Genomic DNA, 26,944 nt, shown 5'->3' with positions numbered 1-26,944 from the left:
TCCATGCCCGAGGCAGGAGTCGAACCTGCGACCGTAGCACCAGCGCGGTTCCTGACTGAAGCGCCTAGAACCGCTCGGCCACAGCGGCCGGCCACTGAATGGTTCTGTATACTTTTTTCAGAGGGCAGTCTCTGACGATATGCTGAACGGTTTGTTTTTGGGCCTCATGATAGAAGGCTGGAGATTTTCGGAGATCCCACTTGTGCATTATAGCATTGCGCCAGGCGTGACCGGTTCTTGACCTGTTCAGTCTTGTCCGCTCTCCTCTCTTCGGATCAAATCCTGGTAGAGTGGCAGATGGATCTTGAACACGTCGATGTTTTGTTGTTGCAGCATTCCATCCCTTGCGCCGCTCTTCTTTAATGTCAAACTTCATTGTTTCTTCCACTATGCCGCAGTGGAGTGCGTGATGTCAAACAGTCAGAAGAGGGTCGTTTGGGATGATACAGCTTCCTCCATTCTTGATTGATTGCGTCTTTGCGTTGCAATTCGGATAGTGGAACTTACTGATCTGTACAGCAAAGGGATCGGTAAAGATTTTAGTGTACCCGTAATAATACTCATTGATTCATTCAAATGGATATCTAGCTTCCTGTGTTGCCATGCTGGAGCACAATATTCATCCACGAGATTTTTTCATATTTGCTGCAAATGATAAATCCCTAATTATTTACTTAAGTACTACATTCCCTCCTTGTTTGCATTATCATCCGTACAGTAATGGAAAAGAAACACAAGCATTAAAATTTATTAAGTCATTGATTTGGATGTGACAGAAACACACACATAAGCGTTATTCACTCGACTAAAATCTTATAACTGAATCCCGTGTCACGAAAATGAGAAAATGAATTGACCGATACCGGTCCCTCGACGAATCAAAATCCCGTACCTCTAAAATGCGAGGTGCGTTTGAAAAGTCTGCGCAAAAATAAAAACTTCTTACGTGTTTGGGGTAAACCTTTTTTATTTTTCGACATAGTCTCCTTTTAGACTTATACACTTCGTCCAACGTTGTTGTAATTTTTTGGTCCCTTCTGAATAGTAGGAATTGCAAAATAGCTATTAGTTGCTGTAATCACCTCCTCGTTTGAATAAAATCTTTGTTCCGCCAGCCATTTCTTCAACTTGGGGAACAAATAGTAGTCCGAGGGAGCCAAGTTTGGAGAATAGGGGGGATGTGAAACGAGTTGAAATCCTATTTCTATTAATTTTGCGGCCACAACTGCTGAGGTGTGCGCTGGTGCACTGTCGTGATGGAAAAGGACTTTTTTGCGGTCCACTCGCCAGCGCTTTTCTTGCAACTCGGTTTTCAAACGGTCCAATAACGATGTACCTGTAATAGTTTTACCATTTTCCAGGTAGTCGATGAGGATTATCCCTTGCGAATCCCAAAAGAGAGTCGCCATAACCTTTCCGGCCGAAGGAATGGTCTTCGCCTTTTTTGGTGCAGATTCTCCCTTGGTAGCCCATTGTTTAGATTGTTGTTTGGTCTCAGGAGTATAGTAATGTATCCATGTTTCATCCACAGTGACGAAACGACGCTTGAAGTCCTGCGGATTGTTCCTGAACAGCTGCAAACCATTCTTACAACACTTCACACGATACCGTTTTTGGTCAAGCGTGAGCAATCGCGGAACCCATCTTGCGGATAGCTTTCTCCTGTCCAAATGTTTATGCAAAATATTATATACCCGTTCATTCGAGATGCCCACAGCACTAGTGATCTCACGCACCTTAACTCTTCTGTCATCCATCACCATATCATGGATTTTATCAATGATCTCTGGAGTCGTAACCTCCACAGGGCGTCCAGAACGTTCAGCATCACTTGTGCCAATATGGCCATTCCGAAAATTTTGAAACTATATACAAACTGTTCTAATCGAAGGTGCAGAGTCATGGTAATGTTTATCAAGCTTCTCTTTAGTCTCCTGAGGCGTTTTGCCTTTCATAAAGTAATGTTTAATCACCACACGAAATTCTTTTTCGTCCAATTTTTGAGAATCACTCGACTTCCTCGATTCACACGAAAGCCAAACACAAAGAAATTGACGAATATGGCTGAAACTCGGTGTGCGTTCTTTCCAAAGATGCTACTAACTAAGCATGACCTCGATACGCGACGGTGGTGCCATCTCTCGGACTTTGCACGGACTTTTCAAACGGCCCTCATACTACTAACTGCATGAAACCAACCTTACGATTGATTGCCACAGCTCTACCTAACTAGCTCCTGCGAGGTAAACACCATTCTTCAGTTAATGTGAGGCCTATCTATGTCTCCTCATGTATACGCGCTTTGCGCGCTCGTGTATGTGTGTGTGTGAAAGAAAGAGAGAGGGAGGGAGAGAGAGAGAGAAATTCCCGAGCGGATGGAAACCTCCGTTTCCGCCGGGTGCTGGTGCGTCCGGTCCGCGATAATGCCAGTCCTGTGCGTTAGAGCGTTAGTGTGTTGCGGTCGTCGCCCTGGCGACATGCGTGAGCTCGTGCTGCATCTCTTCTGTGCGCTCTTTTAGGACGAAAGACTCGCATTTTGTGATAATTTTCAGTTGAGGCGTTTGAAATTATCCAGTTGAAACGTTGCAGTGTCACATAGGCTTACTGCACCGAACTATACTTTCGCTCAGAGTGTATGGCCAGGGAACTGGAATTAGTCCTTAGCTTTTTCGCTCCGGATGTGTAAAATGTGCCACTTTTGTTGTAACATTCCAAATCTTCGCGGTTTCTCTTCACTTATTATATCAAATTGATGGTGGTGACTGTATCGAAGTGTAGTTTGTGTTGAGCACGATCTGTGAGCGATCACTCCGTCAAAGAGATTTTTTTTTTTTTTTTTTTGTGTGTGTGTGTGTGTGTAGTGTAGCGTTTTGTCGATCCGGATTCTATGGCTGAACGCCACTGACGTGGTTGATTGTTTCACAACTGCGGATCCTGCAAACAGAAATATTACGCTAGAATTCAGGAGATTTGAAGAACATGCTCTGAAAGAAGAGAAGGCTGAATTATCTTAGATAGCATATCTGCTTATGTGGGAAGAAACCGAAGTAGTTTCTGATAGAAGGCAGACACCTGCGTATATGAAACAAAGAGGAGAACTCAGCGGGTTATGTAGAATAAGTTTATCGAAGCTTTGCAACTGTTCACGGCATTTGCGACGTCAGTGTGTCATCCGAATCACACACAATTTATCACTAAAGGGTAATGTAATTGTCAGCGTCTGTGCATCTGTTTTAAATTGTTTCATGCATTTAGCATAATCTCCCGTGCTTGATTTACCTGTCTCGAAATATGAAGGACAGGCTACAACTGTCAACTAAATACCAGGTTAACGATACTGTTATTGAATACAAAGAGCTTTCGTTCGGTAAGCAGTAGCAAAAATTGCGATGTGGTATTATAAGCCATTTTATGGCCCTTGTGAATGATCAGTCGAAATCTTATAACACTGCAACGTGGAACTGAACGGCCATTCACCAACACCACAGAGCAGTACAAGTTGGTTCTGAAAAACAGTTTGTGGTCTGCCCAGACGCAATAAGTAGCAAGGCAACTGCAACATCATAGCCAGGTAGCGAATTGGAGTAACCAACTAATGATTTCGACCAATTGGCTAATTATCTGTAGTAGCTAGGTAGTGAGTTGGATTTGGTGGCCAGTAGGTTGGAGTATCCAGTTAGTAAGTTGTAGTAGGCTTCTAGTGGGTTGTAATTAGTGACCACTGAGTTGGCTGGGTGACCACCGAGGTGGGTAGGTGACCATTCCGTTGGAGTTAGTGGCCAGTGAGTCGCGGTAGGCAGTGAGCGAGCTCGAGAAGGTGGCCAGTGAGTTGGAGTGGGTGGCAAGAGAGCTAGTACATTCGACCATGGCGAGCGGCAAACCGCGATCGGGTGTTCTGTGGTGGTGCTGCCCGTGTGTGGCGCGCCCCGACGAAGTGGATGCGCCCGAGCTACACGTGTTGTGCACCAAGAGGCCCCTCTTGCCACCTCTCAGGTCACGTGACTCGCCAGCAGGGATCACCGATGCCGTCAACGGTGCCTACGCGCACGGTCCAGAGGTCTCCGTAGTCGCCCCCTCCGACGACGAATCACAAGGTAAACTGCCGACTTCGTCAGCCGAAGAATTTCTAACAACTGGCTCCCTGTGGTTCTTCCTTATTGTTGTCAAAAGCTAAGAATCGGCGGTAGTGCTTCACAGTTCACGCACAAGTTCCCAGATAATCTGTGCGTGTGAAATGTACCTGTGTCGTTTTGTGTGTGTGTGTGTGTGTGTGTGTGTGTGTGTGTGTGTGTGTGTGTGTTTTTGCAAAGACCTTACCTTTAGTCTTTTGTTTAGTTTACAAAAGGCGAGACCTAAACAGCAGATTTTCAAATACGCGAATCCTATGGTTATAGTTTTCTTGTCGTTGTTGGTTTCCCGCGGTAGCACGTCCACGTTTCCATTATACATTTGATGTGACCGTAACTTTATAAATAACGAAGAAAATCATTGAGCAATGTTCGCCTATTATAGCGTGAGTACGATACACAGAAATATCTCGCTGGTTCAATTTTGCCACCTTCACGCGGGGCAAAAACAATACAGCGCCAGCTTTAAAACATATGCACATTTGCAGCTGAGGCTGCGCCTTTTGTTCTAGTGTCTTGTGACGTCATTTCCACGGCGTCAGACAAGCTGTACGTCTGAATTACGATGTTTCTTATGATTCAGGTTCAGTTTCATTCAATTTTAAAGTTGGTGACGGCTGTAATTCATTGCATCCAAATAAAGTTAGCAATCCGTCACAAATTGCCGGTTCTCTTCGCAAGCAAATTGTTTGCAATATGCTAACTGAACTGGATTGAAAGAAGGCGGAAGCACTAAAAACATACAAAAACAAAAATTACTAGAAAAATACTAAAATAAAAAATAAAACCGAATGTTACCGTGATGTATATCGAACGATTCCGTCTTATCAAAGGATTTTGTATTTGTATTACATTGTATGGAACTGGGGACCTAGAAACAACGGGAGGCTTCGTCCCCGCCATAGCCCTCAAGGGTACACAACCTAACAGGCTATAGCAGTCCACTCAAACCACCGCCGTCCCACACCGAACCCAGCGTTATTCTGCGGTTCGGCCTCCAGTGGACCTCCCCCCCACCTCCCCGCCTCAAGATCCACTGGAAGTACTATGACTGTTAAGCGGGAGGTGAGGAAACTTGAATTTCATAGTTGAGCGGCTGCTCATAAGCCACACATCACGTCGGTAAATGCCAACGACGTCTTGCTTGCTAAGGAGCGTAAACATTGGACGATTGAACAGTGGAAAATCGTTGTGTGGAGTGACAAATCACGGTACATAATGTGGCGATCCGATGGCAGGGTGTAGGTATGGCCCGATGAGCATCATCTGCGAGCGTGTGTAGTGCCAAGAGTAAAATTCGGAGGCGGTGGTGTTATGGTGTGGTTGTGTTTTTCATGGACGGATCTTGCACCCATTGTTGTTTTGCGTGGCACTATCACAGTACAGGCCTACACTGATGTTTTAAGCACCTTCTTGCTTCCCATTGTTGAAGAGCAATTCGAGGAAGGCGATTGCATCTTTCAACACGATCGATTCATAATGCACGGCGTGTGGCCGAGTGCTTACACGACAATAACATCCTTGTAATGGACTAGCCTGCACAGAGTCCTGACCTGAATCCTATAGAACACCCTTGGAATGTTTTGGAACGCCGACTTCGTGCCAGGCCTCACCGACCGACATCGATACCTCTTCTCAGTGCAGCACTCCGTGAAGAACGGGCTGCCATTCCCCAAGAAACCTTCCAGCACCTGATTGAACATAAGCCTGCGCGACTGGAAGCTATCATCAAGGCTGAGGGTGGGCCTACACCATATTGAATTCCAGCATTATTGATGGAGGGCGCGACGAAATTATTAGTCCTTTTCAGCCATGTGTCCGGATGCTTTTCATCGCGTAGTGTAGCTGTCACCGGCAGGATAGAGTATGGCTCTTGTCATCTTTGATTCAAGCAAAGTCCGAACACATCAGGCACATGGTTTGACTTTTTGAATGAACTGCGACTTTACTGAACTCTTCCCTTATCCGAGCTCCATTACGTCGAAGTCACCTGTCGGATGAGGCAGTGCAGTAGTTATGACACGGGATTCGCACTCGAGGTACGGAATTCAAATCTTCTCTCCATAAACCGCTCGAGACGAATGATGGTTTCCTTGAAAAGCGTGCAGCTGATTTCCTTCCTCATACTTGTTCATTCTGAACTTACGCTCGAATGAGGTTGTGCTGGTTTAAACAGACTAGCTTTGTATTCGGGATGACGGTTCCATTCTCCATCCAGCCATCCTAATTTTGGCTTTTCGTGGTTTCCCAAAATTACTTCAGGCAAAAAAATTCCGTGACGGCTTCTGCAGGGCTGCGGCCAACTTCCTGTCACATTCTTTTTGAAGTGATCCTGTGTATAAATACTTGTGCCGTATGACTTGTTTTTTTATGAAGCTGTAATGCTATGACAAATACAATCTATGTAAATAAAAATGTGAATGTTCGTTTGTTCAAAAAGTTCTTGACAGATTGCTTTGAAATTTTGAAACAACGTTGCATTCTAATACAGGCGTGTATCTAGGTTCGTGTAACTTCTCAAGATTTTTTGTAACATTTGCAGTTTTTATGTAAGTACAAAAGTAAATGTTCGTTTCTTCAAAATCTCAAATCTCCGGAAGTTCTGCATGGGTTGCTTTGAAAATTTGACACGACGCTGAATTCTAATACGGGCGTGTTTTAGGTACCTAATTCATTAATATATTTATATTTTAATAGATATAATATACATATGTAGTATATAATGGGATAACATTGTTACCGAAAATATCAAAATCCACCTTTCCGATTTACTTCGAATTTTTACACGTTACTGTAATATGCATTGAGAGATACACAGACTATATACTTTCTACACACATAGTCTTAACAGCAACGTCGGTATTTTCTCAGGGTTAATCCTCAGCGTTAATATCATTGTTAGCAATCAGAAAGTTGTATTTATGGCTTATTGGTTTGTGATTAGAATGCTACTCCACAATCTGAATTTGCAATAGCAGTAAACAAGGATCAAGGTCAGAGAGAGAGGGGAAGAAGAGATGGACAGAGGGATGGGAGGAAACGGACATAGAAAATGGGAAGGAGGAGATGAGCAGAGAGAGAGTGACGGGGGGGGGGGGGGGTGACGGACTGGCGGAGATGGTAGATTAGGACGTGTATCCAATTCCCATGCATATCAGAAACGTGAGCTTTCGCTTTTCTTTCTTTTTCATTTAAGCAGACTGAGCCACAGCAAAGCATAGCCGGGTACAGTTAGTATATTTATAAAAGTGCTCCGCTCCGATGCTTGGGTTTTCAAGGCTTTTCATCATCTGTCGAGCCGAACCTTACTTCCATTTCGATTTCGAGTGGATTTGCTTTAGGGTCTTCCCACAAATTGAAATTTGCATGCGGCACCATCGGCCGCGAGACCCTTTCTAGTGAGTTCGACCGCTTAGTGCAAGTATTTTTAATTCGACGACTCTTCGGGCGCTTGCGCGTCGGTGATGATGATGATGATGATGATGATGATGATGATGATCATGACAAATCACACACCCAGTCCCGAGCGGAGAAAATCCCCGACTCGGCCGGGAACAGAACCCGGAGCCCCTGATCAGCTACGCTTACCTTAAGACCACGAGGTGCTGGTGGACTTTCCGCAGAAGCGACAGCTTTATTCCCTCCTGCGAGAAATGCACCCATGCTGTATGCGGGAACTGATTGAAGGATCCCTAGCGAGCTGGAGTGGCCGAGCGGTTCTAGGCGCTGCAGTCTGGAACCGCGCGACCGCTGCGGTCGCAGATTCGAATCTTGCCTCGGACATGGATGTGTGTGATGTCCTTAGGTTAGTTGGGTTTAAGTAGTTCTAAGTTCTAGGGGACTGATGACCTCAGAAGTTAAGTCCCATAGTGCTCAGACCCATCTGAACCATTTTTTAAGGATCCCTCCATTATTTAGGGATCGAGCGAACTGTCGGTGTAGTGAATAGAGGCACAGGATTTTCAAACTGGATGAACCAGTTAAAACCCTGTCCTGTCACCGTGATTCAGGTTTTCCGCACTAATAAATCGGACTTAGATACTCTGCCATGTCAGAACCCCTCCTTCACATCACTGTCGATAGGACGTTATACTTTGACCTCCTCTGTTATAATTGTTAGAAATACATCTTTCTGTCTGCAGATTGAGGAGCTTTTATAAATGTAACAGCAGCAATTGTTCGTAATGAAATGTAATATTGAACCAGTTGTAAGGAGAAAACTAAATAAAATTTATATTTCTAAATAATTTTTATAATACATCAGATTTTACTCTTGAAGATAGTACTGAACAACAGTCCATATTTCTATACCATTTTAACTCAATTACTTTCGGGCGCAGACTTTTTCAGGTTAGGACTACGATGGCTATAAAAACAGGAGTATAAAAATAATGATTTAATGATATGTGTGAGGAAAGACGTAAGTGGTGTCCCGTTTTATTATATAAATTTATATATATTTAAATCAATATTGACAAAGATTTTCAACTTCATCATTCATGATGGACGAAATTAAAACAAGATATGTCGTTCGTAACGACCCGCTTTGAGGTCTTAATCCTCATCTTCAGGCTGTGGTTAGGACTAACATGGCTATAAAAACAGGAGTATAAAAATAATGATTTAATGAAATGTGTTTTATTATATAAATGAATATATATTTAAATCACTATTGACAAAGCTTTTCAAGTTCATCATTCATGATGAACGAAATTAAAACAAGATCTGTCGTTCGTAATGACCCGCTTTGAGGTCTTAACCCTCATCTTCAGGCTGTGTCGTTTTACATTTTTATCTACAGCATCCATCTGGGGTATGTAAGTTTTCTGCTGTAAAATCACAATGACGCCGTCCAGTTGGATACTAATGCAGATGATGGAGATCGAAATGCATAACTTATCTTCAGGTAGTGTTGCTTTAAAGCACTAAAACACATCGTACAGCATTATTAAAATCATTTGTGATTATTTACCGATATCTGTGTGATTTATGTGGTCCGTTCGGTTTTTATTTATTTAGTAGGCGAAAAATAAGATGTGTACTGGTATGTAAAAAAATTATTTTATTACTATATGTAACACTTACAGTAACTTTTGGACATAATCATCGTAACGGATGAGGTATTTGTCGTACCTGTGGACAAGCTTTCCAATAGCCTCTCCATAAGGTGTTGCCGCTAGTGAATTGAAATGAGCCTTGGTGTTGTCTTGAAGCTCCTCGTTAGTTAGTAAGCGCTGCCCTCCTACGCATTTCTTTAAGGAAAAATTGAATGTCACCCGGCGCTGGCTTGGAACTACACTCCTGGAAATGGAAAATAGAACACATTGACACCGGTGTGTCAGACCCACCATACTTGCTCCGGACACTGGGAGAGGGCTGTACAAGCAATGATCACACGCACGGCACAGCGGACACACCAGGAACCGCGGTGTTGGCCGTCGAATGGTGCTAGCTGCGCAGCATTTGTGCACCGCCGCCGTCAGTGTCAGCCAGTTTGCCGTGGCATACGGAGCTCCATCGCAGTCTTTAACACTGGTAGCATGCCGCGACAGCGTGGACGTGAACCGTATGTGCAGTTGACGGACTTTGAGCGAGGGCGTATAGTGGGCATGCGGGAGGCCGGGTGGACGTACCGCCGAATTGCTCAACACGTGGGGCGTGAGGTCTCCACAGTACATCGATGTTGTCGCCAGTGGTCGGCGGAAGGTGCACGTGCCCGTCGACCTGGGACCGGACCGCAGCGACGCACGGATGCACGCCAAGACCGTAGGATCCTACGCAGTGCCGTAGGGGACCGCACCGCCACTTCCCAGCAAATTAGGGACACTGTTGCTCCTGTGGTATCGGCGAGGACCATTCGCAACCGTCTCCATGAAGCTGGGCTACGGTCCCGCACACCGTTAGGCCGTCTTCCGCTCACGCCCCAACATCGTGCAGCCCGCCTCCAGTGGTGTCGCGACAAGCGTGAACGGAGGGACAAATGGAGACGTGTCGTCTTCAGCGATGAGAGTCGCTTCTGCCTTGGTGCCAATGATGGTCGTATGCGTGTTTGGCGCCGTGCAGGTGAGCGCCACAATCAGGACTGCATACGACTGAGGCACACAGGGCCAACACCCGGCATCATGGTGTGGGGAGCGGTCTCCTACACTGGCCGTACACCACTGGTGATCATCGAGGGGACACTGAATAGTGCACGGTACATCCAAACCGTCATCGAACCCATCGTTCTACCATTCCTAGACCGGCAAGGGAACTTGCTGTTCCAACAGGACAATGCACGTCCGCATGTATCCCGTGCCACCCAACGTGCTCTAGAAGGTGTAAGTCAACTACCCTGGCCAGCAAGATCTCCGGATCTGTCCCCCATTGAGCATGTTTGGGACTGGATGAAGCGTCGTCTCACGCGGTCTGCACGTCCAGCACGAACGCTGGTCCAACTGAGGCGCCAGGTGGAAATGGCATGGCAAGCCGTTCCACAGGACTACATCCAGCATCTCTACGATCGTCTCCATGGGAGAATAGCAGCCTGCATTGCTGCGAAAGGTGGATATACACTGTACTAGTGCCGACATTGTGCATGCTCTGTTGCCTGTGTCTATGTGCCTGTGGTTCTGTCAGTGTGATGTGATGTATCTGACCCCAGGAATGTGTCAATAAAGTTTCCCCTTCCTGGGACAATGAATTCACGGTGTTCTTATTTCAATTTCCAGGAGTGTATATGGTGGGTAATTAAAGGTCGTCTGTAATAAAATGCTTGATTTCTTGACCCTCCTTCATTATGCACATCAACTTAGCCGTCTTTAAATTTTCGGTACCATTCATACACATCACCACTCGTAACGTTTTCTCCATACACACGGCTCAGTCTTCGATGAATTTCTGCTGCACTATTATTTTCTACTTATTGCAAACGAATAATCTTTCCCGATTGTCACGTAAGGTGTTACCATTTTGTTTTTGAATATAAACTTTATTGTCAATACAATCTAAAAGGAACATATATTTATTTATTTAACCTGATCAGATTAGGGCCATCAGGCCCTCTCTTACATCGGACCAGTGTTCCACACATGCAGCATTTCACACATCAGAGTTACATCATGACCATAGTTCAAATGAGAAAATTAGCTTACTCTAGTGACAATATGAATAAAGAGTAGTGACTAAGACCTAATAAAGTAAATGCTGGCAGTATTTTTACAACAGGTGCTATACATACGGATTATGATAAAAGCAATAATAATAACAGTAAAAAAATCAAATAATAATGACAAAAATGAGAAAGATTGGCAATAGTAATGAAGTTTTGTGCAGATGTACATTAATATCTTGGTGTGTAAAGTAGATGTTTACTAGTATAGCGAGTTTTGGGGAAGGGAGATTTAAGGAGGGAGAAAGATGGAAGTTATGAGGTGAAGTGCATTCATGTGCATAGGAAGGCATTACTGTTGCTTAAATAGATACATCATTAACTGTTTTTTGAAGCCGGACATGTTTTTAAGTTCTCTAACATAACGAGGGAGGTTATTCCAGAGTCGGGTTCCCGCTACTGTAAAGGACTTGGAGAAGGTGACTGAGCGATGCAGTGGAACGGAGAGGATTTTATTATAATGGGAACGTGTGTTTCTGTCATGTTGTTCCGACATGAGCGTTAGAGATATGAGGGACAGTGTACATTTATAAGGCAGTAGATGAGACAGAGTGTATGGAAATCTCTGCGTTTGTCTGCACGCAGCCAGGACAATTTTGCATATGCTGGTGAAATGTGATCAAAAAGTCGAACGTCACAGATATATCGGACGCAGGCATTCATGACCAGTTCGAGACGTGGGGAATTTTCCTGAGAGAGGCCTTGTAGGATAATATCACTGTAGTCAATGATTGGGAGTATAAGCGTTTGTACTAATTTCTTTTAGATCGAAAGGGAAGAGTTTTTTATATTTTTGTAGGACGTGAAGGGATGCTGATCCTTTTTTGCACACTGCAGTTACGTGCTCTGTCCAATTTAGATTTTCGTCTATTATTACTCCCAAACTCTTTGCTGAGGGAGAGAAGTTAATATTTAGGATAAGAGGTGGTACGGATTCCCTATGTTTTGGGCTAATGAGCTTAGAGTGACCAACAAGTACCTCTTGGGGTTTAGATGGGTTTAGTTTGAGTCCTATGTCCTGTGCCCATTTTGATAGTGCATCTAGGTCAGTACTGAAATTTTCAATAGCTTTCTTAAGATTGCTTGGTTTCGCACTTAGATACAACTGAAGGTCATCAGCATACATATGATATTTGCAATAGGTCAGAACCGATGACACATCATTGACATACAGAGAGAAGAGTATAGGACCTAATACTGAGCCTTGGGGAACGCCTGACACTACCTGCCGCCATTGTGATTTTATATTCCCAGACAGGACGCGTTGCTGACGAGACGTCATGTATGAGCGAAACCATTGCACTGCACTTGATGAGAAATTTAGACCGCTAAGTTTGGCTAGTAAGATGTCGAAGTCGACAGTATCAAATGCTTTGCTGAAATCTAAGAAGCAAATGATAGTCGCTTCTTGTCTGTCCATGGCAAGTTTAGGTCATCTGTCATCTTTATCAGAGCGGATGTTGTGCTTCGATGTTTACGGAAACCTGATTGGTATTCGTCTAGTAGGTTGTTAGTAGTTAGGTAGTTGGTGACCTGGTCATGAACTATATATTCTAAGGCCTTTGATAGTGTAGGAAGAAGGCAGATGGGGCGGTAGTCAGAGGGTGCTGTGGCGATGTCCTTTTTAGGCAGTGGCTTAGTTTGTCCCAGTTTCCAGGCCTCAGGGAAAACACTTGTGATAAATGAATCGTTGAGAATGTCTGTTGTAGAGACAATGGAGAGCCGTCCACGGCGTTCCACTGGCTCCAATCCACCGCCATTTGCGAGGGAGCTCATTGGAGCACGCGGTGGAGCTCTGTTGTGTTTTCTGATGAAAGCCAGTTCTACCTCGTGGCCAGTCATAGACGTGTGTTGTTTAGAAGGTGGCCAGCTGAGGGCCTGCACCCAACCTGTCTGCTTGGTAGACACACTGGACCTACACCTGGAGTTAAGGTCTGTGGTGCGATGTCATATAAAGCAGAAGCAGTCTCATTGTTATCTCACTCATCCTGACTGCAAATCTGTGCATCAATCTGGTGATTCGACCTGGTGTGCTACCATTTATGAGCAGCATTTCATGTGGTGCGTTTCAACATGATTGTATTGTATTGTATTGTATGTTAATCGGGGACCTAGAAACGCCGGAGAGGCTCCGTCCCCACCGCAGCCGCAGTGATCCACAACCCCACGACGACTACCGCAGTCCACTTCACCCCTCCGCCGCCCCACACCGAAACCAGGGTTATTGTGCGGTTCAGTCCCCGGTGGACCCCCCAGGGAACGTCTCAGACCAGACGAGTGTAACCCCTATGTTTGCGTGGTAGAGTAATGGTGTACTCGTACGTGGAGAACTCGTTTGCGCAGCAATTGCCGACATAGTGTACCTGAGGCGGAATAAGGACAACCAGCTCGCATTCGCTTAGGCAGATGGAAAACCGCCTAAAAACAATCCACTGACTGGCTGACTCACGGGACCTCGACGTAAGTCCGCCGGGCGGATTCGTGCCGGGGACCAGGCGCTCCTTCCCACTCCGGAAAGCCGTGCGTTCGACCGATCGGCTAACCGGGCGGGCTTCAACATGATAACGGTCGCCCTCCTACCGCTGTTGTAACCCAACATGCTCTACAGAGTGTCGACATGTTGCCTTGGCCTATTCGATCACCAGATCTGACTCTAATCGAGCACATATGGGACATCACAGGACGACAACTACAGTGTCGCACAACCAGTAATAACCGCCTCTGTATCGACCGACCAAGTGCAGCAGGCGTGGAGCTTCAACCCGCAAACTGACATCTCGCACCCGTACGACACACATTTACTTGCTTGCATTCAACATTCTGGCGGCTACACCTGTCATTAATGTAGCAGTATTTCACATTTGCAATGGCTTACCTCGCGCTTACCTTAACCTGCGATTCTGCTGTGTTAATGACTGAAAAATTTTCGTAGATAAATGTGTTCCCGAAATTTCGTTACTCTACATTAATTATTCTGTGGCGTTGCAATTTTTTCCCGTCAGTGTATGAGGGGTAGGAGCTGCTGTGGTGACGTCAGTACTTGTTGTTACAGGCGAGGACGTCGCGCAAGGGGAAGAGCCGGTGTCCACGTCGCTGCACCGGCCTATCAGCAAGAGCGCCACGCCCTCGCCCGTCGTGGGCGGCGCCGCGTCGCGCAAGAACTCCACCAGCCTCAGCGTCGCCGGCGACTTCGCCGCCGCCGCCGCCGACGGCGACGACACCAAGCTGCGGCCGGGCCTCTCGCCTCTCGGGGTAAGCCGCGGCGCCAGTCTTGACGTGTTTCACTTAATCAGATGAAGCAATATGCTTCCCGAGACTTTTTCAAGTCTCAAACCTCTGCGATATATACAGGGTGGTCCACTGATCGTGGCCGGGCCAAATACCTCACGAAATAAGCGCCAAACGAAAAAACTACAAAAAACGAAACTTGTCTAGCTTGAAGTGAGAAACCGTGTGGCGCTATGGTTGGCCCGCTAGATGGCGCTGCCATAGACAAATGGATATCAACTGCGTTTTTTTAAAATAGGAACCTCCATTTTTTATTACATATTCGTATAGTACATAAAGAAATATGAATGTTGTAGTTGGACCACTTTTTTCACTTTGTGATAGATGGCGCTGTAATAGCCACAAACATATGGCTCACAATTTTAGACGCATGTTTTTACTGAGCGATTACCTGTAAATACCACATTAATGCAAAAAAATGCTCAAAATGATGTCCGTCAACCTCAACGCATTTGGCAATACGTGTAACGACATTCCTCTCAACAGCGAGTAGTTCGCCTTTCGTAATGTTCGGACATGCATTGAAAATGCACTGACGCATGTTGTCAGGCGTTGTCGGTGGATCACGATAGCACATATCCTTCCGCACAGAAATAAATCCGGGGACGTCAGATCCGGTGAACGTGCAGGCCATGGTATGGTGCTTCGACAACCAATCCACCTGTCATGAAATATGCTATTCAATACCGCTTCAACCGCACGCGAACTATGTGCCGGACATCCATCATGTTGGAAGTAGTTCAAATGGCTCTGAGCACTATGGGACTCAACTGCTGTGGTCATAAGTCCCCTAGAACTTAGAACTACTTAAACCTAACTAACCTAAGGACATCACACACATCCATGCCCGAGGCAGGATTCGAACCTGCGACCGTAGCGGTCGTGCGGTTCCAGACTGCAGCGCCTTTAACCGCTCGGCCACTCTGGCCGGCCATGTTGGAAGTACATCGCCACTCTGTCATGCAGTGAAACATCGGTTCAACATTACGCAGGAAATCAGCATACATTGCACCATTTAGATTGCCATCGATAAAATGGGGGCCAATTATCCTTCCTCACATAATGCCGCACCATACATTAACCCGCCACGGTCGCTGGTGTTCCACTTGTCGCAGCCACCGTGGATTTTCCGTTGCCCAATAGTGCATATTATGCCTGTTTATGTTACCGCTGTTGGTGAATGACGCTTCGTCGCTAAATAGAACGCGTGCATACAATCTGTCATCGTCCCGTAATTTCTCTTGTGCTCAATGGTAGAACTGTACACGACGTCCAAAGTCGTCGCCATGCAATTTCTGGTGCATAGAAATATGGAACGGGTGCAATCGATGTTGATGTAGCATTCTCCACACCGACGTTGTTGAGATTCCCCATTCTCGCGCAATTTGTCTCCTACTGATGTGCGGATTAGCCGCGACAGCAGCTGAAACACCTACTTGGGCATCATCATTTGTTACAGGTCGTGGCTGACGTTTCACATGTGGCTGAACACTTGTTTCCTTAAATAACGTAACTATCCGGCGAAAGGTCCGGATACTTGGATGACGTCGTCCAGGATACCGAGCACCATACATAGCACACGCCCGTTGGGCATTTTGATCACAACAGCCATACATCAACACCATATCAACCTTTTCCGCAATTGGTAAACGGTCCATTTTAACACGGGCAATGTATCACGAAGCAAATACCGTCCGCACTGGCGGAATGTTACGTGATAACACGTACTTATACGTTTGTGACTATTACAGCGCCATCTATCACAAAGCGAAAAAAGTGGTCCAACTAAAACATTCATATGTCTTTACGTACTACACGAATATGTAATAAAAATGGGGATTCCTATTTAAAAAAGCGCAGTTATATCCGTTTGCCCTATGGCAGCGCCATCTAGCGGGACAACCATAGCGCCATCTGGTTTCCCCCTTCAAGCTAGACGAGTTTCGTTCTTTGTAGTTTTTTCGTTTGATGCTTATTTCGTGAGATATTTGGCCCAGTCACTATCAATGGACCACCCTGTAGATGTAGACGTAACCGTCGAATCAAAATTTGTGCTAAGGCCAGGATATGAATCTTGGTCTGCCGCTCAGTTGGCAAATGCACTAACCAATACGCCACCCTGGCACAATGGTTTTGCACAACTGCATGGACTACCCTGGCATGCCTCCGTCCTTAATCCAAATTCCCATTCAGGCCTCAACCCAATTGGTATCCCTCCGAAACTCCAACAGTATTGAAGCATTTCGTTCGACGCTCAGGTGCTGTTCCAATACCTAAAGAACCACTGAACCAAATTTTGCGTTCAAATCTCCCTGTAAGTTTTTATGTCTCTAAAATTAGTTTGTCCAAGGACTCTGTTTAGCTCTGTATAAAATGCATCTTTTAATTTTTCCTTTAGTCACTTCAGTATGTGCGTAGCATTCATATACAGTGATATTTCGTACTTTTGTTCCAAAGCGTGCAGTTAATAGCCTTTCTGACACTGGTTTCCATTCCATTCTGCGTCTTCTGCAATTTTTAGATAGTAAGAGTCCTATACCATTCCTCTGCAATGCATCTTCACCTTTCCGACCTGCATACAACAGCACTCCTACATTTATGTTTCAGTTTCTCCAGATTCTGGCCACCTTAGTTCACTTAGACCAAATAAATTGAAGAACCAAAGAAATTGGTACACCCGCCTAATATCGTGTAGGGCCCCCGCGAGCACACAGAAGTGCCGCAACACGACGTGCCATGGACTCGACTAATGTCTGAAGTAGTGCTGGAGGGAATTGACACCATGAATCCTGCAGGGCTGTTCATAAATCCATTACAGTACGAGGGCGTGGAGATCTATTCTGAACAGCACGTTGCAAGCCATCCCAGATATGCTCAATAACGTTCATGTGTGGAGAATTTGGTGGTCAGCGGAAGTGTTTAAACTCAGAAGATAGTTCCTGGACCCAGTCTGTACCAATTGTGGACGTGTGGGGGTGTCGCTTTGTTCTGCTGGAATTGACCAAGTCCATCGGAATCCACAATGGACATGTATAGGTGCAGGTGATCAGACAGGGTGTTTACGCACGCGTGTCACCTATCAGAGTCGTATCTAGACGTATCAGGGGTCCCATATCACTCCAACTACACACGCCCCACACCATTACAGAGCCTCCATCAGCTTGAATAGTCCGTGCTGACGTGCAGGGCCCATGGATTCATGAGGTTGTCTTCATACCCGTGCACGCCCATCCTCTCGATACAGTTTGTAACGAGGCTCGTCCGACCAGGCGGCATGTTTCCAGATATCGACAGTCCAATGTCGGTGTTGACGGGCCCAGGCGAGGCGTTAAGTTTTGTGCCGTGCAGTCATCAAGGGTACACGACTGCAGTAATTTGCGGAAGGGTTGCGCTTCTGTCACGTTGAACACCTCTCTTCAGTCGTTGTTGATCCTGGTCTTGCAGGATCTTTTCCCGGCCGCAGCAATGTCAGAGATCTGATGTTTTACCGGATTCCTGATACTCATGGTACACTCGTGAAATGGTCGTACGGGAAAATCCCCATTTCATCGCTACCTCGGAGGTGCTGTGTCCCATCGCTCGTGCGCCGACTATAAAACTACGTTCAAACTCATTTAAATGTTGGTAAACTGCCATTTTAGCAGCATTAACAGATCTAACAACTGCGCAAGACACTTGTCTCATTTTCTTTAGTGCTTCAGTGTATGTCCAATGTGTAGTTCTCCATCTCTCTTTCCAATTGTCTTGACCTTCCGCCTCTCTCAGTGTTCTTACATTCCAAAATCCAATACGGGTTTTCCTTTTCAGACCAAAGGTCATATCCTTAACATCCATGCAGCTGTCTCTCATTTTAGCTTCTCTGATTTGAATTTTTTGGTGGTGCGCGTTATCAACACCCAGTATCCCAGTCGGGGTACCACCCGATGGCCTAGACACCTGACATGGTTTTATTCGAGGGCCTTACTCCTTAGACAGCTGGTCTTCATCTCGACTACAGAACGCTATCCGTCACTCGGCAGTGAGGACTGTATGCATCACCGTTAACCTGGTTACTAAGGATCTTCCGCCGCTCGCATTAGAAGACTGCATCTACTGCCACACAATCACAGAAAGGAAAAGGAAACGATAGTATACTAGACGGGACGTTCTGAGCCACAGTTTCTCTGGATCCCCAGTGGAGATCTGCCCAGCTTGAGAGACCCAGCGGCAGTTTACTCTACCACTGCCATCCACCTCCACTTCATCCACTTCATTGGAACACAGAACACCCCCCCCCCCCCCCAGCCACACGCGATAGTGTTTCGTTAAGGTGGTTTCCTCGGGGGGGGGGGGGGGGCAGTGTTGCCAGCCCGGAACCTTTTTTTTAATGGAGCTTAAAAATTTCTGAATGTTCTCTAATTTCATCTTCGCAATGTGTCGCTGGAGTCAGCTCATAAAAATAGCACTCCTCACGTCTTTTGTGCTATGCCCAGTGTCGGGGGAAACAAATAAAATGATTTTTAAGACAGAATTTTACGTGCCGTTTCCATAAAGCAGTCGAAAATCAGTCTAATACGATATTTGTTTTAGCGATATGCGTTAACAGGAACAGTAAAGCACGCAGCGAGAGCACAGCCCTGGCCCACGCTGAGTGCTACCGCCAAGCAACAGCTCGTCTACTGGTTATTCTTCGTGTTTTACTGTCCCTGTTAATTTTTCACCACTGTATCGAATGCACACGTAATATTCCGCTTTGAAAGTATTTTGTTTGTAACTAGAAACCGCCGGCCGCTGTGGCCGAAAGGTTCTAGGCGCTTCAGTGCGGAACCGCGCTGCTGCTACGGTCGCAGGTTCGAATCCTGCCTTGGGTATGGATGTGTACAATATTCTTAGGTTAGTTAGGTTTAGGTAGTTCTAAGTCTAAGTCTAAGGGGACTGATGACCTCAGATGTTAAGTCCCATAGTGCCTAGAGCCATTTGAACCATTAACTGGAAACAAACCCTCGCTTTCTGCTTTCTCTCGACATTGGGCGCCTCACAAAATGTCTCTCACTAAATTTCATACTGCTCATATTTCGGACAGTAAATGGACGATAAAGATTGGAAATCTGGCAACACTGTAATCACGTGTAGAGGAACTACCTATGTCAGAAAATAGCAGTAGTGTTGTGCAGTTGGCGCAGGGGATATCGTTTCGGGTTAGCATGATGGAGATCGATGGTTATTAGGTGTCTGGCGTCTTAATCGTCATACAGCGATTGCAGTGTGTCTTCTACAAAACATTTGCAGTTACATACTACGAACACAGAAATGTTTTCAATGATCTTCTCTTAAAGAAAGCTTTTGCACGTAGTGTTTGCGAATTGTTTCGCACCACTGGAAACTTATTTCTTGTGTATCCGCTTCCCAATGGTCCCATCGTTTAATAACAACTATTATTGTTGCCACATTCAGTTCCATTATATTTTGTTGGGGACTTACGTCACCAGTGGGGCTAGCAACGTGCTTTGCAAACAATTTCGATGGGACCATTGGGGGAGGGTACACAGAAACCAAGTTTGGAATCTAGAAGATAACAGTTAGCATCCTCTACGTACAGAAGGGTTTTTTAAAAGCTGACTAGTGAAAACGACTGTAGTTCAATTTCTTTGTTCGTAGTACACAACTGCAGATGTTTTGTAAAAGACCCACTTAATCGCTGTAAGGCGATTAAGACGCCAGATACCGTACCACGCAGACTACTTGTAACAAATGAAAACAAGTAAGCCTCGACATCCTGCATGCTAACCCAAAACACTATCCAACGCACCGACTGCTCAGCGCTGGTCTATCTGCTGATAAAAGTATTTACCGTACATTTGATTACAGTGTTGCCAGATTGCCAGTCTTTAACACCCATATACTGCCCGAAACACGCGCAGGATGAAATTTTGCTTCTAACATTTTTGTATTAAGAGTATGTGAGGAATCGCTCTGCGAAGTCCGAGTGCGCCAGTTTTTCTTCACCCCCTATATACAGGACGATTCTTATTAAAGTTTTCAAAAAAAAAAAAAAAACTCCGAAGCGACGTAGACGACGCTGAGACAACTAATTAAATGTAAGAGAAATGTCAGGAAATACCTCAAAAACAGGTGGCAAATGTTGAACGTATGACGGCATCAGATGATGTACGTAATTCTATATCGGCGTTAGTCGTTACAAGTCGGCCAATTTCGGGCTGCGAGTGTTTAATGTCGGCAGCTGCCAGCAACAGTAGTGCGTGAGTATGAAGTAGCTTCAACCAAGTGATTGTAGGTAGTAAATACTACCCAGATTTTTTCTTAGTTATTCTCCCAAAACTGTCTTTTACGAGACCAAGTCAATAAATAAAGGTAATTTTATCTGCCTTGTATGTTGACAGGAGATGACAGAACTGATACAACAATGTCAAGACGTAACCTCACCGTTGTTTTTGCGCGTTGACTCTTATTCGGAGAATGGCTGTGTACATGTAGTCCGATTAGCATCAGATGCCAAAATCCTCAAAGCTGCGATGTTGTAGCGACAAATGCTGTCTGCAGGCAGTTTTCACGGTGCTCTGCATTCTGTGGACATAGAAAGTAGCTTTATAAGTTTGTGGCTCCTACATAAATCCCAACAAAACAAGCTAAAAATAGGATTAGTGCCTTAATTGGGATAGACTTAAGTAACACACTACATGGTTAATAAATGACAGACGCTAAGTAATTATTATTTGAGAAAAGGCTTAGTCATCTGATGACTCATTTCCTTTCTCTCAGAGTCAACACACAAGGTCTGTTTCGTGCTCTGATTTAACCCATTCTGACATGCGTGAAATATTACAGTCGTAGTAACTGCTGTAGGCTACAAATAAAGGACACCAAAACTTGATGGTCCAATGAATATGAAGCATTGTGTGGTATAGTGATAGCTATTTTTTTAATACATCGTACTGATTAACTGTCGATGATTTGCTTGTCGTTTGTTAGTATATATGTGAACTCTTTCAGCATGGTGACCGAATAAATTTGTATTGAATGTGAAAATACTAAATTATTTATGGATGATCATAATAAATCAATTTTTTTTATTTGTCAACAGGCACGGAGCGATTCGCTTGCAAGTGTGTATTCTGGCGCTGGAGAGGGTCGGTACGGAACTGTGGCAGTGCGAGGTGAAGTGGAGTTTGGCCTGCAATACAATTATAAAGCTGGAGCGCTCGAAATACTTGTAAAGCAGTGCCGTGATTTAGCACCTGTTGACACCAAAAGGAACCGTTCCGATCCGTAAGTCGATCTTTGTGAAGTTTCATTCCATCCATGATGTTTGTAACTGTAGCATAACATTCATATGCAAGAAATATTCATGCATAGTAGACATACAAAGATGCCATCTGCCATAGAATAAAACAGCACCTTCCATATATTCGGGATGATTTTATCACTATGCTCTATGGTAGGCTACATCTATTCATAAAGGTGCAATGCTTTTGCAAGATAATACATGTTATAAATTGAAAAATGAAAAACAAGAAACTCAGTTGATTTCTTCATATTAATGTTTGTCTTGTGAAATGATATTCTACTCATTACTAAAGTTGTTGGATGTGTGATGAACTATATCATCAAAACGTGAACTCCACAAAATGATTTAAAAGAATGCTACAGCCAGCAGGAAATAGGAGTCAATAATTTAGTGTACAATTTAATATTTAAATATTACCTTTTGTTGAATGGATAATAGCCTGTTGTCTTTCTCATAGAATTTCCTAAAGCAGATTATATTTAATTAGGTTCTCACTGTGTCAAATAGTGCAAGAATGTTTCATTTTCTTAATTACAATAACCTAGTTGCAAGACTAAAGTCAAGAATGCTAAATAGCAAATTTCAAGGAATTATAGGCTTCCAAGGCTGTAAAGCAGCCTTTGTCGAACCTTTCCGTACATCTGTTACAGAGGGATTATAGTGAATTGTCATGTATTGTGATGGAATGAATGAAGTTCGTATGGGGAAGGGGAAAGAAGGTTAGAACAATATATAAAAAATAGTGAATGCATATAAAGAATTAGAACGTGCTGAGGATCAAGAGATTTGAAAATGGGAATTCATTCCTCAAAGATAGGGTTTGGTTGAGATTTCAGGCAGTGTAATGATTTGAAATCCAAATAGTAAGGGGAATGAACGTATGTGACCCCAGATCAGAAGGTTGCATTTTTGTATGATAACTGTATATTCTAATGGAACTTTGGCAGTGAGCAGGCCAGTGACAAATATGAAACAATAATCACAAAATAATTTTTGATGTAACTCTATTTTATACACACATCAAAAAAAGTTTTGCATCACTCCGGTTCCCAGAACTCCTGAAGATAGATGTTGACTGTGGCTATTGTATCACAGACACAGCCCCTTTGACTGTTCAGAGATGTCACTAAACCCACCCAAAGGTGCAAACAACCATGCATGAGCAGTGCCTATTAGATGGAGGTGGTCCGACAGCCGATCAGTTCCAGTCATTCCACCAGGGAGGAGGTACATGGCTTGTACTGTCTGTAGTTCAACCATTCCTAGATGGTCAATACCACAGTTGATCGCCTCCACATTGTTATTTTGTGCCAGGAAGGGCTCTCAAGAAGGGAAGTGAACCAAAGCCATGTTGTTCAGACATGGAGGAGATACAGAGAGACAGGAACTGTCTGTGACCTGCCTCGCTCAAGCCGCCCAAGGGCTACTACTGTAGTGGATGACTGCTACCTACGGATTATGGCTCAGAGGCACCCTGACAGCAACACCACCATGTTTATAATCCTTTTCATGCAGCCACAGGACTTTGTGTTACAACTCAAACTGTGTGCAATAGGCTGCATGATACGCAACTTCACTCCCAACGTCCATGGCGAGGTCCATCTTTGCAATCATGACACCATGCAGCACAGTACAGATGGGTCCAACAACATGCCAAATGGACCGCTCAGGATTGGCATCATGTTCTCTTCACTGATGAGTGTCGTAGCAGACAATCATCGGAGATGTGTTTGGAGGCACTCTGATCAGGCTGAACTCCTCAGACACACTGTCCAGCGAGGGCAGCAAGATGGAGGTTCCCCGCTGTTTTGGGCTGGCATTATGTGGGGCCGATGTACGCCGCTGGTGGTCATGGAAGGCGCCCTAACAGCTGTACGATATGTGAATGTCATCCTCTTACCGACAGTGCAACTATATCAGCAGCATACTGGCTAGGCATTCGTCTTCAGGGATGGCAATTCATGCCCCCATTGTGCACATCTTGTGAATGACTTCCTTCAGGATAATGACATTTGCTCAACTAGAGTGGCCAGCATGTTCTCCAGACATGAACCCTTCGAACATGTCTGGTATAAATTTCAAGGGCTGTTTACGGACCCAGCAACCACTCTGAGGGGTCTGTGTCAAATTGCCGTTGAGGAGTGGGACAATCTGGACCAACAGTGCCTTGATGAACTTACGGATAGTATGCCACAACAAATACATGCATGCATCAATGCAAGAGGACGTGCTACTGGGTCTTAGAGGTACCGGTGTTTACATCAATCTGGACCACCACCTCTGAAGGTCTCACTGTATGGTCGTACAACATGCAATGTGTAGTTTTCATGAGCAATAAAAGGGATGGAAATGATGTTTGTGTTGATCTCTATTCCAATTTTCTGTAGAGGTTCCGGAACTCTTGGAACCGAGGCGATGCAAAACTTTTTTTTTATGTGTAATTGGGTGTGTGTATGACAGGGATATGAGGGAGCGTTGGGGGAGGGGGGGCATAGTGTTGTCTTTCCAGATGGGAACTGAGTCAATAAGTGTTTCAATTTTGCATTTGCAGATTATTAAAGATGTGTTCCAAAGGGGCATTTTCAGTTATTAATGGCAGAAAAGTCAGAATGATATTTCTAATGAGCTTGGTTGTGGAATTTCAGGCTGAAGAGCTAAATGATACAGTGTGTTTTGTGGGCCATGAATGGCACAGAAGTATTGGCTATTTATTTAGAGGAGAGAGAGATACAATTGATAAATTTCAGATACCATTAATGTTTTTTCGAGTGGAAGATACATCATAAATATGATGTTTCTGAATCCCAGATACATAAAGAGGAAAGTAAGAATTGTTCTATGTGATCCATACAAATAGTATTTTATGTCTGCAGTATTGTTGCCCACAGGTTTGAGTGAGTGCGGTCATGTAATTAGATTAGCCTGTCTGGAACCTGTTGTTGATGATTTGGATGATAGAATACTGAATTTGGATTTGAAGTTGTGAAATGGGTACTAAAACATTATAGCTACCTATGATCATGGGGGAAAGTTGAGATAAATTGTTAATAATAGATGCAAAAGAGGTAGAAATCATGCAGAGATAAATGAAATGATTAATAAGTCTCACATAAAAGGGCAGTGGCTGGAGGATTTGGTGTTAAAAGAATACTTGAATTTGAGCTATTGTATTTTTTATGTGTGATCACTTGTGTTCCATTTCATCAACACTATTATACATTACAGCCAACTACAGTGCTATAGAACATGTCTGTTAATGGGAAGATTATTGCATTAACTGAAGTCTGCTCTTCTCTTTTCCTCCATTCTATACATATCCTGCTATTTTCTGTTGCTGGTGATGGTCGTATGTCTCATTAAATGGTGAAATACGTGATGTAAACCCCTCTCTTCTTCCACAATTCCCAAGTGAATTTTTCTCTGTGTTCTCCTGAGGCGGCACAGAATCTTAATTGTTCACATTTAGTGATGTTTAAGAAGTTTTCTGATTTCTTGTGAACTGTCTCACTACTAAGAAAACTTCCAATGAGATCTTGACAGCAGTGAAGTGCAAGTCATCTGGCATAACATTGGTACTGCCAATAGTCTTGTCATTAGAGACATTTGTGGATGGTATTGAGTATTATTTTTAACAGCATAATGATTACTATAAAAGTCCTTGGGTCACTCAGACAGGGCAGATTCTATAAGCTACTGCTCAGGATGTATCCAAAATCTCAGAATCTTTGATAACTTTTTTCACAAGAGAATGAATTATAATGCATCACTCATTAAAAGATGTTCACCTTACTTCGTCATTGTTTCAACTAACTGTGGAACAACCATTGTAGGTTTATGCAAGTATTTAGCTGTATCATATGCCCATGCCACCTTGCCTCTAGCATCCCACACCTCTACTTTCTCTTTCCATGTGCACAACTGACAGCTGGATCTAAATTTGTATGACCCTTCTATCTGACATAATTTACTGGAATTTATTTTCTTTGATTTAATGAGCCCAGACGTATTTTAATCCAGAAAAAGTGATTGCTATAGAAGGCGAACATTTGCATATGTAACTTCTTATTACATATTTTAAAAAATTAAACACTTTGATCTTTTTGCTACTTATGTAAGTTTTATGGAAGTAAGTCCGGTTGATCCGTGGGTGTCCTACAGGTACTTTTACTTTCCTCTTTATATAACTCCTTCATGAGCTTGTCATGTTTCTAATCTACAATTCATATAAAAAATACTAGCTTCATTCTACAATTACCTGAGCACTGTGACTCATGTCTTGCTCTGCTGTGTTCACTTTGACCTTGTATTCTGGGCGACATTCCTATTTAGCTTCATTCTACAATTACCTCAGCACTGTGACTGATGTCTCGCTCTGCTTGTGTTCACTTTGACCTGGTATTATGGGTAACATTCCTATTTAATCCTTAAACAGTCACTATTTCTCAAGCCACCCAACCGGGTAGCTGAGCATATTAACACGCACCTTTTGGGATTTGGAGGCAGCAAGCTTGGCCCAGATCAACTCTGCCTCAGATGGTGAGACAGCCAATGTGGATGTGGTTTTTAGGCTTTTCCCACACCTAATTATGTAAATACTTGGCTGGTACACATGTCCCAAATCAGATACATAACATGCAGAAATTTAGAAAATATTCTCATGTCTGAACATGAGATTTATGCTAGTCGCAGACTGATGAGATACATAGATTTCTTCCTGGGGAGTGGGCGGGGGAGGGGTTGTCATGAAGGGCATATGCCCACCTATTGTCACTAACAATGCCATAACCCATATAACGATGCTGGCCACTTACAGAGAAGAGAAAAGGCATGGTAGAAAAAACACTATTTCCTAAATCAGTCTTCTGTCTTTGTGGATGAAGGAATATGTGGTTCCAAAATTTGCTTATGCAATTTTGATTTGCGCCATTGTCCGTTACTTTGTAGAATTTATTATTCTGTTCTCTTGGAAGCCCTTCACTGATTTTATAAGTTTAAAATGAAATGTCCTTTGGTTTTCTGATAAATACAGTAAGTAACTTGATGGGGAATTTGACATTCTATCTCTGTGTAAAATGATTTTTTGTTTTGGCTCTA

At 44.1% G+C, this 26,944-nt stretch overlaps 1 protein-coding gene across 1 annotated transcript in view; it reads left to right on the top strand.

Annotated features, from left to right (window-relative positions):
- Positions 1-26,944, top strand: part of LOC126174927 (uncharacterized) — a 542,393-nt gene that overhangs the window by 489,639 nt on the left and 25,810 nt on the right. Inside the window, exons 5-6 of the mRNA XM_049921376.1 lie at positions 14,330-14,529; positions 21,647-21,831. Coding sequence (XP_049777333.1) covers positions 14,330-14,529; positions 21,647-21,831 — 385 coding nt within the window. The remainder of the gene's footprint in view (positions 1-14,329; positions 14,530-21,646; positions 21,832-26,944) is intronic.

Source organism: Schistocerca cancellata, chromosome 1, assembly GCF_023864275.1.
Source record: "Schistocerca cancellata isolate TAMUIC-IGC-003103 chromosome 1, iqSchCanc2.1, whole genome shotgun sequence".
Classification (NCBI taxonomy): Eukaryota; Metazoa; Arthropoda; class Insecta; order Orthoptera; family Acrididae; genus Schistocerca; species Schistocerca cancellata.
Note: the sequence above shows the minus strand (reverse complement) of the source record. Positions and strands in the feature narration are given on the sequence as shown.